We start from the raw sequence: 19640 nt of genomic DNA on the forward strand, positions 1-19640 counted from the left end.
ACCTGAACCCGACATAAAAGAATTTATATCGTGTTCGGGTCTAGGATTTCAAGTCAAATTTCGAGTTCGGATTGATATTTTTTTTGTTTACCCCATGGTTCAACCTGACACAAACACGATTGAAAAATACAAATGGACACCCCTACATGAGGCGAAGAGAGAAAATTCGAAGAATGTGAATTTCAATTGTAAGTACATCGGTTTGTTTAATTGAGAGTTTTTTTTTTTTTTTTTTTGTATTCTGAATAATAAAATCTAAAATTATGATATAAATAAGTGTTAGTAATATTTTAAATATAAGATTAATTTTTTATTTAATACAAAATAAAATAAAATATAAATATTTAATTTGTTAGTTTTTTAAAAAAAAAAGGATAAATAGTATAAAAATATTAAATTTTCCAAAACGATCATTGTTTATAATAATTGAAAGAGTTTAATTTAGGAACTATTGATAGGGTCGAGGATTGCCATATCATTATTATGTCGGAATGTTTTTCAACAGAATAAACTGTAATGACCCAACCTATCACGTTCTGCCACGTGGCCGTAATGCAAAATAACAGGCATCCACGTAGATAATTCATTACTCAACAGTCATTTAAGATATATTTCTTAAATCAAATTTTTTCAAATTTTATTATTTAAATTATTACAAAAATATCTTATCAAATATTATTTTAATATCGAATTCAAACCAATTTTTCCTATAACTCAACCAAAAGAAACATACACTTACTTTCGTAAATTCCCAGGATCTCTAGGAAGAATCGAAACCATTCATCTCACCAATTCCCCATTAATTAATTCCTTAATGAAAATCGATAACCCCTCCACATTGTTTTCATTTTAATATATACTGTTCAGTCATCCTCATGCTTTTAGCTGTCAGCTTTCTTACACCATCCTTAGTTTTTTTAAAATCCACAGCCATTATATTATTTATTATCCTGATTCGATCCAGAAATCAATTATAGATCTGAGAGACAAATTAAAAAGACAGACAAAGAAAGGGGGCTGTCGAACTATTGGGCTATCTTCATCAAGAGTTTTTTTTTTTCCTTAAATTTTGCAAAGAATTAAGAAAATTAAATATGGGTTGTATTGAAGTTGCAATGGAATTGGGATTTGGGGAGAAAATGGGGGTTTTGTGGGGTGTAATAATTAGGGTTTGGGTGGTGATTCCTGTGCTGAGAATTGGTCTATACATTTGCTTGTTGTTGTCTTTCTTGTTGTTCTTGGAATGGGTTCATATGATGTTTCTTGCTGTTCTTGGGAAGATCATCTTTCGAAGAAGCCCACAAAAGAGGTACAAATGGGAAGCATTCAAGAATTATGATGATGATGATTTGGAGATTGATGGGAGGTGTGTAGATTTGGATTTTCCTATGGTTCTTGTTCAAATCCCTATTTACAATGAGATTGAGGTTTGTGGATTTTGATGTTGTTCGAATTTAATTAGGTAATTGAATTATTGATTGATTATAATTATAATTTAAATTAAATTGATATAGGTATACAAGATTTCGATTGGAGCAGCCTGCAACCTGTCGTGGCCTGTGGATAGATTGGTTGTTCAAGTTTTGGATGATTCAACTGATCTTCTAATTAAGGTATGCATTTCTTCTACATAAATAGATAATGTAGCAATCTTGCCAATCTTTCTTTAGAGGACTTTTCTTTTTTTCCTTTTTTTTTTTTTTTTTTTTTTTTGAATTTTTTGTGTTGGTGCTTGAAATTAGATGATATTTGTATTGTTTATTCGAAAAGATCTAAAGAATTACAATTATTTTTATTTTGAGTCTATTTATTGATACATAGGATATTTGAAATGGTTTAGGGCCTCGAATTAGTACCTTTTTTTTCTACATTTCGGGTCCTATTTTGAAAAAAAAAACAAAAAAAAAAAATTACGATTATTTTTATTTTAAATCTATTTGTTTGAAACTTCTTTGTTTACACACCAATTTTCAATTATTTAGTACTATTTATTTTTGGAAAAGTATCGTATCAAATATACTTTTTTTCTCTCCCAAAATATCAAATTAAATATTAATTAAGTTTATGTCTAAATAGGAGTAGAATTTTCGATTCTATAAATGTTTAATTTTCATTTTGTACTCAAATTTCGATTCTATAAAATATTTTGATCTTTAATAGTCGATTTATCTCTTATTCGGCTATCTTGATACGTGCATCTCCATTCGATATATATATTTTCTAAATGTCGTATACCCACATTACTTCTTTGTATCGTAATCAATAATTTAAGTGCGATCGGAATTTACCATATAATACTAGTTAGGAAGTGTGAAATGCACACTAGTGTAAAGTCGAAACAATATTAAACCCGAATACCTTGTTAAACTTGAACTATTCTTACATGGCTATCGCCTTCGATTGTCATTGAGTCGAACAAAAAGATTGCAGGATATGATCCAAAAAGAATGTGTGAAGTGGGCAAGCCAAGGCATCAACATTAAGTATCAAATTAGAGAAACGAGGCTCGGCTACAAAGCCGGGGCACTTAAAAATGGCTTGGCGTATAACTATGTCGAAGAATGTGAGTATGTCGCCATCTTCGACGCTGACTTTAGACCCGAACCAGACTTTCTCCGGCAGGCCATTCCGTATCTTGTACACAACCCGGAAATTGGACTTATACAGGCTCGTTGGAGGTTTGGTAAGAAGATCGATTCATCCTTCGCTTGTTTGAGCGCGAGTCAACTGAAAATTGTTGTCTGTAATGTTTTAAATGAAAAATGAGCGTTCGATGCAATAATTTTTTAGAGAGATTGAGAAAATATCGATTGCTTTTGCAATGTGGCGATAGTTGTTGAGGAATAATGTTATCCGAGTGCATTGTCGAATAGTTTTTTTTTTTTTCTTTTTAGTTAATGCAGACGAATGCTTCTTGACGAGGATGCAAGAAATGTCGCTCGACTACCAGTTTATAGTCGAGGAAGAAGGCGGATCATCCATTCATTCTTTCTTCAGTTTTAACGGTAATGCCATTTCTACAAATTCTCGAAATATATAAACACTACAAGAAAATAGCATTTTTGTAACAAAATTTTTTCATTCTTAAACTCATTTTTTCCGTTACTAATGATATTAGAGACGAAATTCATAAATTTTATCCTAAAGTTCTTGTAGCTAATGTCATCGTCTCTAATTTCTGTTATAAATGTGTTATTTTTTTTGTAGTGAAATGACAGCCGCGTAACTCTCAAATTTCCTAATTTCCTTGATTTGTGCATCGAACGATCGAAAAGAAACTCTAGGTTGTCATCTCATTTAGATAGAAGTTTTAAAGTATTAAAAAAAAAATTGAAACACTAAAATGTTAGGATCTTATGTGATATTTTGTAAGAGAAAAAAAAAAATGCGATAATTTTTAAAAAAAAAAAAATTATTGTTGATGAATAGTATCAAAAGTTTCAAAAGTGTTTATGTAAACAGAGTTACGTACGGGAGCTTGAATCCAACGTGACAAACTCCCGATGTGTTAGGTAGCGGAGGAATATGGAGAATTGCGGCAATCAACGAGGCGGGAGGCTGGAACGATAGGACCACCGTCGAAGATATGGATCTCGCCGTTCGAGCTGGACTCAAGGGCTGGAAGTTCGTCTATTTAGGAGATCTCCAGGTGCCTTAATGTTTTCTATCTGAAGACTATATAATATGTAATTAATTATACATTTTCTTACGAATTCAAATTTTTAGGTGAAATAGTCATTTTAACATAGTATCGGAATAAGATTTCCCCTATTCGAATCTAATCCCCTTTGATGGAGTTTGCATTTTTGACAGGTGAAGAGCGAACTTCCGAGCACTTTCAAGGCGTACCTTTCTCAGCAACACCGATGGTCGTGTGGCCCGGCAAATTTATTCCGGAAAATGGCGAGGGAAATCTCGAAGAACAAGGTATGTATGTGCAATTTCTCGATGATTTGTTGCGAGAAGTTGAGAGCGAAGACTTATCAAACTTTTCGTTGTTTTAGGAAGTATCGGCGTGGAAAAAACTCTACATGATATATAACTTTTTCTTCATTCGTAAGATCGTCGGGACGATGTTCACCTTCGTGTTTTACTGCGTTGTGCTTCCATTGGTAAGTTTATTCCCCGAAGTCGATGTTCCCAAATGGGGAGCCATCGTCGCTACTTTCATTATCGCCACCGTAAACACGCTCGTTACGACTCCGAGGTCTAGTTTTCACTTTCGCTACATGTTACAAACTTGACCACAATTTTAGCGCGAAAGCACACAAGGTTTGATGGTCGAATGTTCGGAAAATTTAGGTCAATTCATTTGGCGGTGCCGTGGGTACTTTTCGAGAACGTAATGTCGTTTCATCGAATGAAAGCTTTGCTCATCGGGCTTTTCGAAACGAAGAGGGCTAACGAATGGGTCGTCACTGAAAAGCTCGGCGACACTCGCAAGAATTTGGAAGCGATCAAGACGGGGGCGTCGACACGAATCGACGGCTTAAAGGATAGGTGAGAATACGGAAATCTATCTTGTTTTATTAGTCGAATTTGCGCTAACAACAAATGCGGCTACTTTATTAGGATACGGTTTCAAGAGTTGGGAATCGCCGTGTTCCTTTTCGCTTGTGGATGCCACGGGATCTTCTATGGTGCGGACAGATACTATTTCTATCTCTTTCCTCAATCTGTTTTTTTTACGATGGCGGGATTTGGATTGTTCGGCACTGTTGTCCCGACTTCTTACAACCTTTGCTAGATAGAAGCCTCCATTGATGCAGACATCTTCTTGATTCTTAACGCAGCATTGCGTTGCATTGTATTTTATTACAGTAGCGAATGATATGTGATAGACAAAACCACAAAACCAAAGACAGTCACAAAATTTGAAATCTTTGGTTGGTTGATTGAATGATTGAAATTAAACCCAATTTGTAGAAATCATTATTTGATAGAAGCAAATTTTGTTTTTATATTGAATCAAAACTTGAATATTACCTACAAATTCATTCCTCTTGAAAATTTTCAAATTTGGATTTGAATATTTCAAAAAATCACTTTAATAGAACACCAAAACTCAAAACTACATAATAATTTAAAGCACGAAGAAGGAGAACAAATGCATCAAGTTCTGCAATAATTAAGTATCCTTTTTTCCATCAAAATCGAATCAGATTTATGTACTTTCTGATTCCACCACTTAAAAGCAGCAACAATCTTTAAACTCTTACCGTTTGAAGCTATCTCGAAAGCAGTAAAAATCAACCGTAATAATCGTTCATCTTCATTTGCCCCCGTGCTTCGCCTTGGTGTGAGATTCCAGAGCTTTCTCGGAAGCAAATGTCCTGAAGTAAAAATCCCGATTAGATAATGAAACGAGAATGTAATAATATTTATTTTTCGACAACATGGTCAGGGAAAAAGAAAACATCATGTGACATACTTGCTGCAGGATTTGCAAGACGGGCCTGCAGATTTTGGCGTCTGATCCTTCGGTTTGTTGCTGTTTGGAGTTTTTCCAGTGGCTTTGGAGGGGATAGGAGTCGCCTCATGTTCCTTTTTGTTACCTAGAAAAAAATTTTAAACAAATTGCAACTCAATTTTTATTTTTTTTTGAACGTATTGGCAAATCGCGACAAAATGGATAGTTTTGAAACCTGTCTTATTAGGAGTGGCGGCAGGCTTTGCTTTCTTGGCAGGAACTGGAGTTTCCGCAGCAGGCTCAGCTGATCGTTTCTTGGATTTCTGCACAATCGGGGAAATAAAAATTATCCTATGTGACGGACAATCTTAATTATGTGAGGCCGAAAGAAAGATGCTTATAGATCATGAGCCAAACAAAACCAAATTCGAAGTACTTAATTTTACGATATTTCAAAAACTAGAGTCGTTAATAATAAGTTACCTAGAGATATAGGTAAAAAAAAAAAAAAAATTCATCAAAGAGTTAATAGTTAAGTGCATTTTAACTAATACTCATATCAAGTTTGTTTGATAGTTATATTTGAATTTTAAATAATAAAATTTTATTTTTAAATAATTATTTGATATATTATAGCGAATGCTAAATTGATTTTTAATTTAATATAAAAATAAACAAATAATAAATAATTGATTTGATAATTTAGGAAGACAATTTGGTTTCTTCCCAAAAAAAATAAAAATTAATTATGAGTTATAGATAATAAAATTTTAAATTGTAATAATGATCTTATGTGATATAAATTAGTTATAGATATTTAAATATATGTATATATATTATTATTATATACAAAATTACCACAAAAATATATAAGAAATATATATAAATTAATCCCAAAATTATCATTCAAAACCAATAAAATATAAACAAAAAAATATATGATCATAATTGATAGATAGTTATATAAGCAAAAATAATTAGATCACTATTATTTGATAGATAAATATCGGATAAAGAATTTTCTTCCTCATTTTCTTCATCCTCATAGTTAACTCTTGCCTAAATATTCTTCCTCTTCTCCCTCGTCTTCTTCATTCGTATCCATTTCTTCTATTGCATGTTCGTCACCTTGCACCCTTTTCTAGAGCTACAAGTACCTATAATTTTCTTTCGTATTGATATTTTAGTATATTATAATATAATAGTAAGAAATATATACTTACCAAATAATAAATATAATCTTATCTTATAATTAATATTATTCAAGCCACTAAGAGCACCACTAATGCGGAATTACAGAGCGGCCGGCCGTAGCGTCAATATTGACAACTATGATTCAAACTAGGGGTGTCAAAGTCAGGCTGACCTGATAACCCGAAATGTAAAAATCAGGTTGGGTTTCATGTTTCGTATTGACCTGAAATTATTTATTATTATTAATTTAATTTATAACATTTATATTATTTTAAATATAAAAATTAAATAAAAATTAATTCTTTTTAAGTTAGGTTAATTTTTTTTAAGTTTTTTGTGTTCAAGAATTGACACCCTTAATTCAAACTCATTTAGCAACTCAAAATCCAAATCAAAATTTCCACACTTAAACACCGATCAATATCAATAAGGAAAGAGCAAAGAGCAATAGTACCTTCGACAAATCTATCTCTTCCTCGCTCGAAATATCATCATCCTCAGAATCCTGACATAACAAAATCGAGTCGAAACATGTCAATTACATAAGATACAATCTCAAGAACAAGAACATAATTAATCAGCATTGAATATATATATATACCTCATCAGAATCGTCGCCTTCGCCCATACTGTCATCCGAATCAGATTCGCTGTCATCTTCATCCAATCCAGGCTTAGAAGCGTCGATTTTACCCGGCTTCGCGCCATCGGCCTTAGCAATAACTCCACCTGAGAAATTTCACAAAAAACAAATCAACAATTGCAATTTTCAAACAAATTATCAATGAACAAACAAATGAAAGAAAACATAGAAATTACCATTCTCATGAGCTTCAATAGGCTCATCCTCAGATTCATCCTCGAAACCAGAGAAATCTTCGCCATCTAAACACAACACAACACAAATTTCAAATTTCCATATTTACAATTCTATAAAAACATCAAATCTCGAGCATTGTCGCGTAAATTAAATACCTGAAACAGGATCATCAGCCATGTACCCCATAAAATACACACTCCCGTTTTTCCAATCATGAGAAAGTTCAAAATCCCTTTCGAACACCAAATCGAACATTATCTGTGTTCTATCCTCGGCAGCGAGACTTCCAATGATGAATTTCTTATCATCAATTTTCAATCGAAGAGGCACGTTCTTAGCACCTTTAGCATCCTTCACTTCGCCCATAGCAGCCTGGATAATCCAAATCAGTCAGAAAAATCTGACACCATAAACACAATTGATTAAAAAGAGGTATAAACAACCTGTGAGATATGAATTAGTTTCCCAAGCTCAGGTTGGACCTTCAATGACTGCCCAGGCTTGACTTCAACTCCTGATTAAAAAAAAAAAAAACGAAAACGAAATAAGAACGTGGAAGAAAGCTTTGGGTGCAGAAACTGAAGCCCTAACAACAAAATTGAAACGAAAACGCATACAAACAGAGAGTATAACACAAAATAAGAAAAGAATCTTCGCGATAATAAATGAAACCGTCAAGCCGAACAATCGAATCGTATGAAGACGAAACACAAACAGGAAAGCAAAAGAAGGCTATATCCATATCCATTCAAACAGCAAAACGAGAACATACCCCAAAACTCCATGGCCTTTCCCTGGATTGATTGTTCCGAGCAAGAAAACAGAGACAGGTGGTGTTCGCGATTGTGCTTGGAAGAGGCGCGGGGGAAATAAGGGTTTTGGTAGGGTTTATATAGCCGAAACTAGGGTTTTGGTTGGTTCAAATTTAGGGATATGAGTATTTTGATTTGCAGCCGCGGCCGCTGCCATTAACGTTAATATGGAGACCCATTATTGGTCTCCACTCTCCTCGCCATTACCGTTCTTTTGGGCCTTTCTTGCTTCCTCGTATTGGGCTTAATTATGCAGTACGAATTTATGACTTTTTTTTTTTAATTAATTTTATTTTAACAAATAATAATAATTTTGTTATTATTTTACCTTTAAAAAATACAAAAACAATATTAAAATATTGTCTATTAATCTCTGTAAGTAAAAGTTGAGCATATTTTTCATGCACATATGAATTGACCCCATTTAGCTTGTATACATATAAATCAAACTAAACAAAAATAGCAATTATAAACCATCCTATCAATAATTATTCATGAAAAAAAAGAATTTGTCCATTAGGAAACTGATTATCATATTATGGTGTGTTTGTCTAAATAGTTATTTGATTAATATAAATATAAATTTATACGATATTTTGAATGTATGATAATGGTATTTTATTAATCAGTTTGAAGTATGTTTTGTCTATTGTTAAAAGTATTTTGGTATTAATGTGTGATTATTTTTACTAAAATAGAAAAGAAATACTTTGAAACAGCACGGACAAAAATGATAAAATTAGTACTTTGAGTTACGACGAAGGGAGTAATTATTTGATTTGATATTTTTGAAAAATAAAATAAAATCGCAATAGTAAAAATTTGTGGTAAAAAAAAATAAAAAATAAAAAAACACAATCTTTGAGATTATAATTAAATTTTCTATTGAATTAGTCACATAATTTTAAAAAAATGACAAAAATAATCTACAGACACCAAAGTTGCTGACATGACAATGAAGCCATGTAAGAAACAAGCATATACTTATTCCAAAATGGTTCTTCCAATAGAAAGAAAGAAATCGAAATAGTTATGTGACAACATAAAATTAATCCTCAGCTCATTTGAAACATCAACTTGACTCTCTCCATGTAGAGCAGATCATTCATTAAATCAAGACAAGAAGAAATTTGATGCCTCTCAAAAATTCGACAAAAATCAACAGAGACAAGAAAATGGTTGTGGCGATACCTGAGTATGCAACGACAATACATTGAAATTCCTCTCCAGATTCACGGCATCTGCTTCCACCTGCTTCGAATGCCTTCTCAAGCTCGGCTTGGAGATGTGCAGCGCTCTCGGTTTTTGCCCCACGCATCTGAGTTTCCTCAAGTTTTTGGTACCAGTGTAGGCGAAGCTCACCGTAGATGGATTCTTTTGTGGAAGATGATGGAATGTGTCGCAAAGAACAGGCGCAGGAGCAGTCTCTGAAGCTTGGTTTCGATGTTTTCCCTGTTTCCACCTTGAGAACGAATCCAGCAACTTCATGGGAGCCTATCAATCGATGAAACACAAAAAAAAAACATATGTAAATCCATCTGTAAACATGGAGGTTAAAGCAAAAAAATTTAACCATGGCTTACCAGAGAAATGAGATTAGAGGTAGCAAATGCGAGGGATGTCGATGCGAATGTTGATTTCCCCTGTTTACCGCTATTGTCATCATTTTTAGTCGATTTTGAATCTTCGACAGACCCAAAGCTCGAAGGAGTAACATCATCTTCTTCGTCTGCTTCTTCTTCTTCCTCATCTTCATCTTCGTTTTCCTTTTTGGGTTCAGCTTCAGGTGGAGTTTGCTGCACCTGCTTCGCTGGATCGGACGCTGAAACATCTTCGGTTTCAGTACTCTGTAAAGCTTTCTTTTCCTCTTCTTTCTCCATTAGCTTTAACTCCTCATCCATGTCTTCAATGGCTTCCTTCAGAGACAGCTCAGCTTCCGCCAACTCAAGTTCTGCCTTCAATAGCTCTTTCCTTTCCTCACTAGCTTTCTTCTTCTCATCTGCCCATTTCTGTAGACTGTCGAAAAACGGCTTGGTTTTATTATCAAAATATTTGACAAAGCGAATCATCAAGTTGTCTTTCGGCTCCTCTGTTTCTCGTCCATAGAATTCATCAAATCCCAGAGGCAGAAACTCAACTTTTTCCGGATCTATATCTTCGCCCTCCTTTAATGGAGGCTGCCAAAATAATCGTATTCCATGTTCCTCATCGTCTATATAATTAATGATTCTTCCAGTTGGAGTATGTACAATGAGGGGATCTTCTGTGTATATGAGCTGGTCGGGATTTTCAGGGTCAGGCTCTGGTTCTTTGTTCACAAGTACAAATTCCGGCTGTTTTTCTGATTGAAAGAAAAGCGACAGATCATTATCCTGTCATCGGATCTAAATGTTAATATACAATTATACACGTTCCAGGAGTCGAGTAAATACCATTAGCCCACCAATATTCAAGTTCAGACGGCATAGGCAGTCTTAGTGGAGCTTTATAGAACGAGTTCAACCACATCTCTCTTTCTTGGTCGACTTCATTTACGTACACTTTCCAATAGTCCGGAACCTGCAAAGAAAGAACGATTATTATTCGCATTCTTGCAATTATTTATGGACATAGAATCTTCATACTATAGGCAAGTTACTTCATAAAATTGATTTATAAAGCCTGGAGCCATCCACACATCCTCTTCCTCGTAAAAATACGGATGCTGAGGATCCGAATACGGACCAAAGTATTCTCTGACCACTGCAAGAACAAAAACAGACTTAAGAATCCACATCTTGTCAAGAAACATACAATTCACTGATACAGCATAAGTCTTGCAGATGAATTATTTCAAATTCCTAAAAGAAATGGGAATATTTCTCGATAATGCATAATTGATGCATATAAGTGAACACATACTTCCATCGGGCTTGTTGACAAACATACGTGCCTTTGCAGCTGCAACTTCTGCGATTCCTGCATGCATCTGAAGTGATGTGCTCCTAAGTTAACTCGACTCACAGCAAGTAAAAAAAGTTAAGAGGGAATGGTAAATAGTGTGTGATCAAGAGGGTTAAAAAAAGACACAAGAAATAAATTTTATTTACCCCCGATATGTCAGCATCACAACCGGCTAAGTCGTTCAAAAGTTCACCAAAGTAGAATCGTCCCTGCTCATACAAGTAGAATAATTTCATTGGCTCATGTGTAGCAAAATCGTTATTAGTATATAAATTATACTTTCCAATTCCAATCGGGAAAAACAGTATGCTACTCCTGTTAGTAGTCACTTGTTAAGTCGGACTGATCCTGGACAAAAGGTTATTTGCTTCAAATTGCTCATTTGGGAATGTCAAGTTAATCTGCATAATCTATTCAAGAATTATTTTGACAATTTTGAAACCTTCATTGACAAGAATCGTATTGATACATTTTAAGGAATAAAGATAATGACTAGCAGTGAGCACAACATGAGCCGTACTCAAGAATTCTACAAGGAGAAAAGTTTCAAACAAGAAGATAAGAACAAAAACCAAACTTTACACGAGCAATCAATTGTTAGTGTGATTCATTTTTTGCAAAAAAACAATATATGTGTTGAGAAGTTATGACAATTAGAACCACAGGACAAAAATGGAAAGCACTAGCACTGGTGTATTCTTACATATGTAATTCGCTCATTGACTTCATATACGCCACAACCATGCATTCTCCCATGTTTCCATTGACCAGCATATCGATACCGACCTTTTTCCCTGGCAGCATATTATGACCAGGAGTCACTTGAAAAACAAATATAAGATCTCTAGAGGCAGCATTATAATTAAAGGGTTTGAATAACCAGATTTTATAAATTCACAAGTTCAATATTAAAGTTGAAAACACAAAACAGACATCTAAGTGGATATTCTCGGCAGGCACTCCAATAAGCTCGGCTAGCATTTCTGTGGGTGAATAGATTTTTCACTTGTTTCTATTTTAAAGTTGATACAAGAAGTTGGACACTCATAAAGTTACTAAAATGCCATTGAACATTTCACCAATTCATGACCCAATATATTCTTAGCTTACCATAATTATTTGTAATTTGCACTAGCACTAATAAAAACACAACTATTTCAGATTTGCACATGTGAAGTGAAAAGTAATCAGACTATCAGGAAAATTTTCCATTTAAACTTACCAGCTACAAATTTAAACTAAACCAAGGGATGCTAAAACTGCAATCCAATTCGAGGGACTACCATCCCATACTCTAAAGAAACATTGGGCCCAGATGATCATTGATGCAATCAAAATGGTCAGCATCAAGCATGATAAATAGAAGTAGCGAATAGCAGACAAAGTGCGTGAAAGACGGGTAACCAGAATGATGGCTTGAATGTAAAACTTACGGCTTCTGTCCAAATTGTCTGACCCACTCTTCATTTTCATAATAGGGCACTTCAAACTCTCCATCAGCTAATTTCAAACTATCTTCAATATCCATCTCAAGCCACTCTCTATCTTCTGGCGTCATATAATCTCTAGATATTATATGCCCTTCAGCCCTCATCTTCGCTTCAAGCCTTAAAAAGTCATAAAAAAAAAATATATCAGAATACAAAATCTCTTAAAATGCTTCAGTTCCAAGAGCTGGTTTGTTAAAAGTATGTTGAAGGAAAGTATGAAACGGACTTGGAACCCGGAATAGGTTCCGGTTGGGGAATTTCAACTTCAACAACTCCATGACCTTCCATGTCGTTTTTGAGCCATTCTCCTTCATACCTACAAACAAAAATTAATCCTTAAGGTCGTGTAAATAGAAGCTGCATAAGTAGACTTCCAGAAGTTAAATATAAACCAATAAATTCGTGTAAAGAATCAACCAATAATCCATAGTTAACACACCCTAAATGCTCAACAAAAAAATAAAATGAACTTCAACACACCTCACCAGACCTTCTTCGGCAACAAAAACGCCTCTTCCATGAGCCAGATCATCCCAAACAGTGCCCTCATATCTGAAAAGATCAAAAATTGATCTATCATTAAAACACAATCATGAAGAGATAGCATTCTCACAAGAAATTGAACAAGAATCTAATTATCTACAATCAACATCCTAAACTGCAAAGTCATATTAAAAGACATAAATTTGGTACAATCAACCAAAGAAACACTATCAAGAACAACAAGACTATTCCAAATCTGCAAAACACACTAAATTAAGAACAATGTGACTTCCAAAACCGTTCCAGAAACACCTTCTATACACTTACGTGCTGCCATCGGGGAAGATGTAGCTAACCCAAGTCAGAAACTCCTCAATCCTATCCAGCTCCTCAATCACCTGCTTGGGAGTCGAAATATCATGATGGTTATCCGGAATCACAGGATAAGGCTTCCTGTACGGCACATAGAACGGGGCAATTGGAGGATCACGGCCATTAGCAATTTCATCATTGAGAATATCCACTTCATCATCATCCACATCATTCGGGTCCCAGCCCGGTTTCGTCATTGCCACCGGAGCATCCGCCCATAGCTCCTTCAAATCCTCCTCCCGCCAGTTCTCAGGGTCGGGCGGGAAATCAAAGAGCTCCTCGTAGTCCTCGGCCTCCTCCTCCTCCTCCTCCTCCGCCTTCAACAGGCGCTTCGAATTCAGCACTTTGTTGAACCGGCTAATGTTGGCCTCAGGAGTGTTCTCTTGGTCCGAATCGTAAGGAGAAACCGTACGAACGGAACCGTCAGGTCGGACATAGGAAATGGGCTCGTCGTCGGATTCGGACTCGCTGTCTGATTTTGAGTCGGAATCGGAATCAGAATCGGAAGAGGAAGAGGAGGAGGAGGAAGAAGGCAGCATATTCAACAATTCTGCTTCTGAATCTTCTTCCTTGGGCTTCAATTCAGGTTGTTCTTCAGCGTTAGGGTTCGCCATGGCTGGAGCTGCTTCAGTGTGTGTAGTGAGTGAGAATGCAGAGGGTAAGGCTATTGGGGAGAAGATAAGGCAGGCGAGTGAGAGTTCAGCCGGTTTTTTACGGTTCGGTGGGTTCGGTTCAACGTATTTCGAACCGTAATGCCGGTTCGAACCGGAGGTTCAGTGTCCGTGTGTTATATCAAAAAAAAATTTCAAATTTCTATTATCCAGTAAAAAGAAATTTCCAAAATATAAAATTAAATGTCTATTTTTTTATATATATTAAACTAAAAATTAAGTTTATGTTAAAAATATCAACTTAATTTATTTTATATAATACAAAATTAATTCACATTAAAAATTTATTATTTAAAACTAAGTCTAACTACCAAAAAAGACCCTAAAAAAATATGAATGCTACTAATTATAAAGGCAAAATTGCATAAACCTATGGTAATTTAGCAAAATTGCGTCTTTCTTATAATTTCAAATTGCATTAGACTATTTCATTTTGATAGTCTAACCTTTTACGGTTTTTATTTAACGATATTTGATCTTAAAGCTGTGAATGAGTTTTAAAATCTTTATTTTTAAACTCTAAAATTATAAATATATTTATTTATTTTACATTTGGCTTTAGAGAATATATACAAAAATTAGATAAACTAGAAAAATAGGAGCTGGATTATTTTGCACATATGTTTATCATTTTCCTATATTGTTTGCTCCGTTTAGATATTCATTTATTTGTTTTGTTCCTCGAGTGTCTCGACTTCTCCAATTTTTTTAGGAACAAGTTTCCTTCACTTTTCCTTTATCCAAATTGAATTTTTCTTTATCTAGACTTTTGGGCCGAATTGATATTGGGCTGTCTTATCCAAATTAGAGTGGTCTTGGACATTGGTTGGGCCGAGTTTAGGCTGTTAGGTCCGGCCCGTCCAATTCTCGGATTGGACTGCTAATATGTCCGGAGACCTAAAAAAATGTGTGAGAGTACCAACTATTTAAACCAAACTTGAACTCAAATACTCTATTTTTCAAATTGATTTAAAATAGTGTATTATTTGAATTTTCAGTTAAATATCATTTTGATGTAACGCATAAATAATATATTTTTATTGAAATTTATACGGATTAAATAATGTTGAATTCATTTTGAAAAAAAAAATAACTAATTGTATTAATAATAAAATGAAGGTCTATTTATGAGCATAGTCCGAAGCCCGATAAAAGCAAATAATAAAATAAACAATTATATGGGCAGAGAGATAAAAGTCAATTTTATATTCAAAATATTATGTTAATATTTATTTATATCATATCAAATAATTATTTACAGTCAAATTAAAAAATTTAAATCTAAAAATCTTTATCAGTAGAATTTTTACTATTCATAATATTTTTTAAAATATTAAATTAAATATTAATACAATTTATATATCAAAATTATTTTAATTCAAATTTTTATTACTCATTCAAAAAAAAAAAAAAAAAAAAAAAACTCAATTGTTATAAACACACTCCCATGTCTATCGATTTTTCGAAAAACGACAACAACGGTTACCCATTTTAATCTCCTTGACATGATGTGATGATTGATATGATATCTACAATCCCAAAGCGCCACCATTACCAATTCCTAATCAGTAAAAATTCTTAGACAGGAAAAATGAATCAAGGAGTAGATTTTTACCGGTTCGGTTAATAGAAAAATTACCATACAAGTAAATTAATAATTACCTAGATGTGCGTTTCGCCGCCGCGGTGGTGGCGGAGGATTTGCAGCTTCGGCTATGCCGGAGAAATTCCACCGCCGTGACGAAGACCGAGTCCTTGTACTTGTTCGGCATCGCCACAGCTCTACCTCTCGTCGATCGCACCACCACCTCCCCCGCCGTCTCCCAATCGTAGTTCCACTTTCCGGCGAAGCTATGGCGTTTCGGAGCAACGATTTTGCTCCGAGTCGTTATTCCTTTGTGCATCTCAGTGGCGATTTCTGCTCGGCGATTCGTTCTGCGCTTCCGATTCTGGAGTCGGAGCTGTTCGCTTGAAGAATTCGCCGCAGCAACTTCTAGAAGCGCGTTCCAACGATTGTTGCGCATCTCGTTTTCCTTCCTTCCTTCGATTGAATCGGCGCGGATTCTCAACATTCTGATTCGTTTCGCGTTCTGTTCTTCGTCGGCGGAGAATCCACCGACGGTTTTCCCACTCGACAAATGCGATTCATCTACGTTTCGGTTTTCACTGTAACATCGTTCACCAACAACACCAAAATCTACCTCATAATCACCACCGCAACCTACTTTCACCTCCGAATTATCGTCCACCGCTTCGCGTCGGATTCCTAATCCATTTCCCCCAACCTCACACTCCGAACCGTCTTCTTCAGGCGGAACAACATTCAAATCGATAGCCAGTAAATTCCTCTTCTCTCGCACAAAATTATTACATCTAAATTCCTGACCTAGGCAGAGATTGTGCTGCAGTTCAGATGAACTTCGTGCGGCGGCAGAGTCGGCGTCGGACTCGAGCGACGGCGGCGAGTAAATCTGCTTGAAATTGCTACCTCCAATCGACGCCATTGGCGACAGTCGTTTCAAAAAATCAATCAAACAGCCAGCAATGATCTTACCTCCTCCTCGTGAATCGATTGAACAAACAATCAATCGATTACTCCCTTGATTTTACGCAGATCGCGAGTGAATCGAAGAGATCATTATGAGTAAGAGAGAGAGAAATCTCTTTCAGTAGTATTCTCTATCTATTTTTCTTATTTATTTATTTATTTATATTTTAATTAATTATCGAGTTTGCTCATTTATTTTTAATAAATTAATTCTTTCATTTGGCGTGGCAATCGGGACTGGCGCGAGTGGCACACGTGGCACTATCTAATTGGACGGAGGGACTCCCGTGATACGACAAAAGTAGCCGATTTCGACCTGCTAGTATCTCTTCGCGTAAGCTAACTTTGTAAGTTAGGATAGTATATAAGGTTAGGCCGGACCGGTCCAGAACCGGCCCGTATCGGACCGGTTTAACAGGCTCTGGATCGAGTTTCGTATAATAAATTCAGGTCTGACTTTAATGTGGGCTCCATTTCGATTTTATTCATTAAAAATTAATTTATAAGTGTTCAGTCCAAAACTGTTTCGACCCGTTAATAAATATATTGTTTTTTTTTAAAAAAAATTCTTTTAATAAAATTCTGTAGTTACTAATCTATTCCATAGTCTGAGGTAGGCTAATTTATAAATATTTTGGCCCAATATGGGATCGGCCCAATATCACTTATATTTTATTAAAGCCCATTATGAATTGGGCCTGGATAACTTGAATAATATATATATTTATTGTGCGCAAAATGTGATGCTTACATTTTTATTTTTTATTTTTTTATAATATGTTATTAGTTGTTAGTTTTTTGTTTTAATTTTCAGGTTTTATTTTAAAGTGATTTGAATGTAATAATTTGCATAAGAAAATATTGTTTTTTTAATAAAAAAATCATATAAATTAAACTACAAGTAGTTAGAGCATTCAAGTTCTTCTTTTTACTATGAAATCTCATATTTTTTATAAAAAAATAAATAAATACTAGTATTTCATTAAATATCACGTACATGATACATCCAATATTTAAATGATAAAAATATAAAACAAGATACCAAAAAAAAAGAAAAAATCCTATCTTCTACTTTAGCCGCTTAACAAATTATTTATTTTTTTATTTTGATTTGTCTATAATAAAAATTTATTTTTATTTCTTTCTTTTAATTAAGGATCGGAAATAGTATAAGACTTAAGTGCTCTATTTACTTGTAGTAAAAAAAGGAAGTACTTTTTTACCTGCAAATTACATACATTTGATAGTATTTCTAGCAGCGTAAAGATAAAATGATTTTCGTTTTCGGTTTAACTAGCACCTAAATATAGGAAATTCTAACAAATAAGACTATAGCGAAAAATTAAGCTATGGAAGATTGTGATGCTACTTAAATGCTGCATGAGGAAAGCTGGTATGCTATAGAAGAACATACGAGATATTTTGAAGAAAAGAATTTCTTGTTTCGGTACGTAGAAATGAGAAAATGACATCTATATGTATAATTATATAGGACCCTTCTACTTTTAGAGAACGAGGTTATAAATGTCATATTAAAACTATATCATTGTATTCAAATTTTTATTTTTTTATAATACGAGAACCTGTAGTCGCTATTTTTTGAGTGCGCTCTGAGTAAATTCCTATTAAATCTAATAGCCTGTAAACTGTGCCAACACTAGGCCATCCTTTACGAGGTTGTTGCATTCATCATTTTTTTTTTCTTTTTTGTAATATGAAAATTTGCTGCTGTTATTCTTTAAGTGCGCTATGAGTAAATTCCGACTGAATTTAATAACATACAAACTAGGCTAGCACTAGGCCATCCCTTGCGCGTTATATTCAAAATATTATTTTATGACGTGGGAATCCGCAGTCGTTACTTTTAAGTGCGCTTTGAGTAAATTCTGACTAAGCCTAATAGTCTACAAATTAAGTTAGCACGAGGCGCATCCCTTATGAGGTCGTTGCATTCAACATTTTTTTTATGATATGAATATAAACAACCGTTACTCTTTAAGTGCGCTCTGAACAATTTTCGACCGAATCTAATAGCCTGCAAACTAGGCTAGCACTAAGTCATCCCTTGTGAGGCCGTTGTATTCAATATTTACTTATGACGTGAGAATCCATAGTAGTTACTCTTTAAGTGTACTGTAAGTAAATTTGGATTAAATCTAATAGCCTGCAAACTAAGAACGCTAAGCCACCCATTATGAGGTTGTTGCATTCAACATTTTTTTTGTTATAATGTATCCGCAACCAGCTACTCTTTAAATGCACTCCGAGTAAATTTTGACGGAATTTAATACTATGCAAAGTAGGCCAATACTAAGCCATCCCTTACAATAACATTCAATATTTTTTTTATATAATGTGATAATTCGCAACCGCTACTATTTGAGTACATTATAATTAAATTTCAACTGAACTTAATAGCTTCCAAACTAAACTAGCTCTAGTCACCCCGTATGGGTGTTGCGTTCAACCTTCAAATAAATGAATGAGCTAGCGTTATTCTGCCAAAGGGCGGAAGAGTTTCATTGAGATCGAAAAATATATATATTTTTATCATTATAAGTGGAATTGAGAAATAAAAATATATATTTCCACATATTAAAATAATATGAAAATTCTAACTTAATAAGTATTGATTGAATCCGACCAGACAAACAATCGATATAATTAACTATACAATCGATATAATGACATAGATAATGGCTATATAAGGCCATTTTCAACCCATCATCTCCATTTATTCAGTTTTAACTTTAAATATGCGGTTGCTATATAATTTTACTCCAACCATAACTCCATTTTTTTTACTTTTATTCTTCAAATATTCATTTTTTCATATTATTTTAAACAACTTTTTATTTTTATAATTTAAAATAAAATTTTAAAAAAATAAAAATTAA

General features: G+C 34.2%; 3 protein-coding genes across 5 annotated transcripts; 1 reads left to right on the top strand and 2 right to left on the bottom strand.

Moving 5' to 3' along the window:
* The first annotated feature begins 880 nt into the window (after positions 1-880).
* LOC127239287 (glucomannan 4-beta-mannosyltransferase 2-like) lies at positions 881-4995 on the top strand. Of its 2 annotated transcripts, none has more exons than XM_051257365.1 (9): positions 881-1427; positions 1515-1613; positions 2431-2683; positions 2895-3005; positions 3513-3649; positions 3814-3927; positions 4005-4207; positions 4303-4500; positions 4573-4995. In XM_051257365.1, the coding sequence occupies exons 1-9, from the start codon at positions 1095-1097 to the stop codon at positions 4745-4747; spliced, it is 1623 nt and encodes a 540-aa protein (XP_051113322.1). In that variant the 5' UTR covers positions 881-1094; the 3' UTR covers positions 4748-4995. The 2 variants fall into 2 exon arrangements, with proteins under 2 accessions (XP_051113322.1, XP_051113324.1); XM_051257367.1 differs by having other exon boundaries at positions 1258-1366; positions 2424-2683; positions 4573-4993.
* A 104-nt stretch (positions 4996-5099) lies between these two features.
* Positions 5100-8371, bottom strand: LOC127239288 (histone deacetylase HDT1-like). 2 transcript variants are annotated; one of them, XM_051257368.1, is made up of 10 exons: positions 8197-8371; positions 7868-7938; positions 7580-7796; positions 7424-7489; positions 7206-7333; positions 7059-7109; positions 6777-6827; positions 5646-5733; positions 5432-5555; positions 5100-5333 (listed from the first exon to the last, which is right to left on the bottom strand). In XM_051257368.1, exons 1-10 carry the CDS (start codon positions 8207-8209, stop codon positions 5273-5275), a joined length of 870 nt encoding a protein of 289 aa, XP_051113325.1. In that variant the 5' UTR covers positions 8210-8371; the 3' UTR covers positions 5100-5272. The 2 variants fall into 2 exon arrangements, with proteins under 2 accessions (XP_051113325.1, XP_051113326.1); XM_051257369.1 differs by lacking the exon at positions 6777-6827 and having other exon boundaries at positions 8197-8367.
* An 846-nt stretch (positions 8372-9217) lies between these two features.
* Positions 9218-15968, bottom strand: LOC127239232 (protein TIC 100). Its single transcript, XM_051257288.1, has 12 exons — positions 15858-15968; positions 13480-14146; positions 13150-13221; positions 12896-12985; positions 12613-12786; positions 11883-11973; positions 11326-11388; positions 11138-11204; positions 10875-10978; positions 10669-10795; positions 9820-10577; positions 9218-9730 (listed from the first exon to the last, which is right to left on the bottom strand). Exons 2-12 carry the CDS (start codon positions 14136-14138, stop codon positions 9395-9397), a joined length of 2541 nt encoding a protein of 846 aa, XP_051113245.1. The 5' UTR covers positions 14139-14146; positions 15858-15968; the 3' UTR covers positions 9218-9394.
* Positions 15969-19640: the final 3672 nt, after the last annotated feature.

The sequence above is a fragment of the Andrographis paniculata genome, unplaced genomic scaffold (assembly GCF_009805555.1).
Source record: "Andrographis paniculata isolate CXL003 unplaced genomic scaffold, ASM980555v1 Contig77END, whole genome shotgun sequence".
Taxonomy (NCBI): domain Eukaryota; kingdom Viridiplantae; phylum Streptophyta; class Magnoliopsida; order Lamiales; family Acanthaceae; genus Andrographis; species Andrographis paniculata.

What these genes read in the sequence shown, in the direction of transcription:
- LOC127239287 (XM_051257365.1), top strand. Translation starts at nt 1,095, where the DNA reads ATGGGTTGTATTGAAGTTGCAATGGAATTGGGATTTGGGGAGAAAATG. An exon ending in CTATTTACAATGAGATTGAG is followed by an intron (nt 1,428 to 1,514) that starts GTTTGTGGATTT and finishes AAATTGATATAG; the next exon opens with GTATACAAGATTTCGATTGG. An exon ending in TCTATTTAGGAGATCTCCAG is followed by an intron (nt 3,650 to 3,813) that starts GTGCCTTAATGT and finishes CATTTTTGACAG; the next exon opens with GTGAAGAGCGAACTTCCGAG.
- LOC127239288 (XM_051257368.1), bottom strand. An exon ending in AACTAATTCATATCTCACAG is followed by an intron (nt 7,797 to 7,867) that starts GTTGTTTATACC and finishes TGGATTATCCAG; the next exon opens with GCTGCTATGGGCGAAGTGAA. An exon ending in CGCCACTCCTAATAAGACAG is followed by an intron (nt 5,556 to 5,645) that starts GTTTCAAAACTA and finishes ATTTTTTTCTAG; the next exon opens with GTAACAAAAAGGAACATGAG.
- LOC127239232 (XM_051257288.1), bottom strand. Translation starts at nt 14,138, where the DNA reads ATGGCGAACCCTAACGCTGAAGAACAACCTGAATTGAAGCCCAAGGAA. An exon ending in GCCGAAGAAGGTCTGGTGAG is followed by an intron (nt 12,986 to 13,149) that starts GTGTGTTGAAGT and finishes TTTTGTTTGTAG; the next exon opens with GTATGAAGGAGAATGGCTCA. An exon ending in TTATAAATCAATTTTATGAA is followed by an intron (nt 10,796 to 10,874) that starts GTAACTTGCCTA and finishes CTTTCTTTGCAG; the next exon opens with GTTCCGGACTATTGGAAAGT.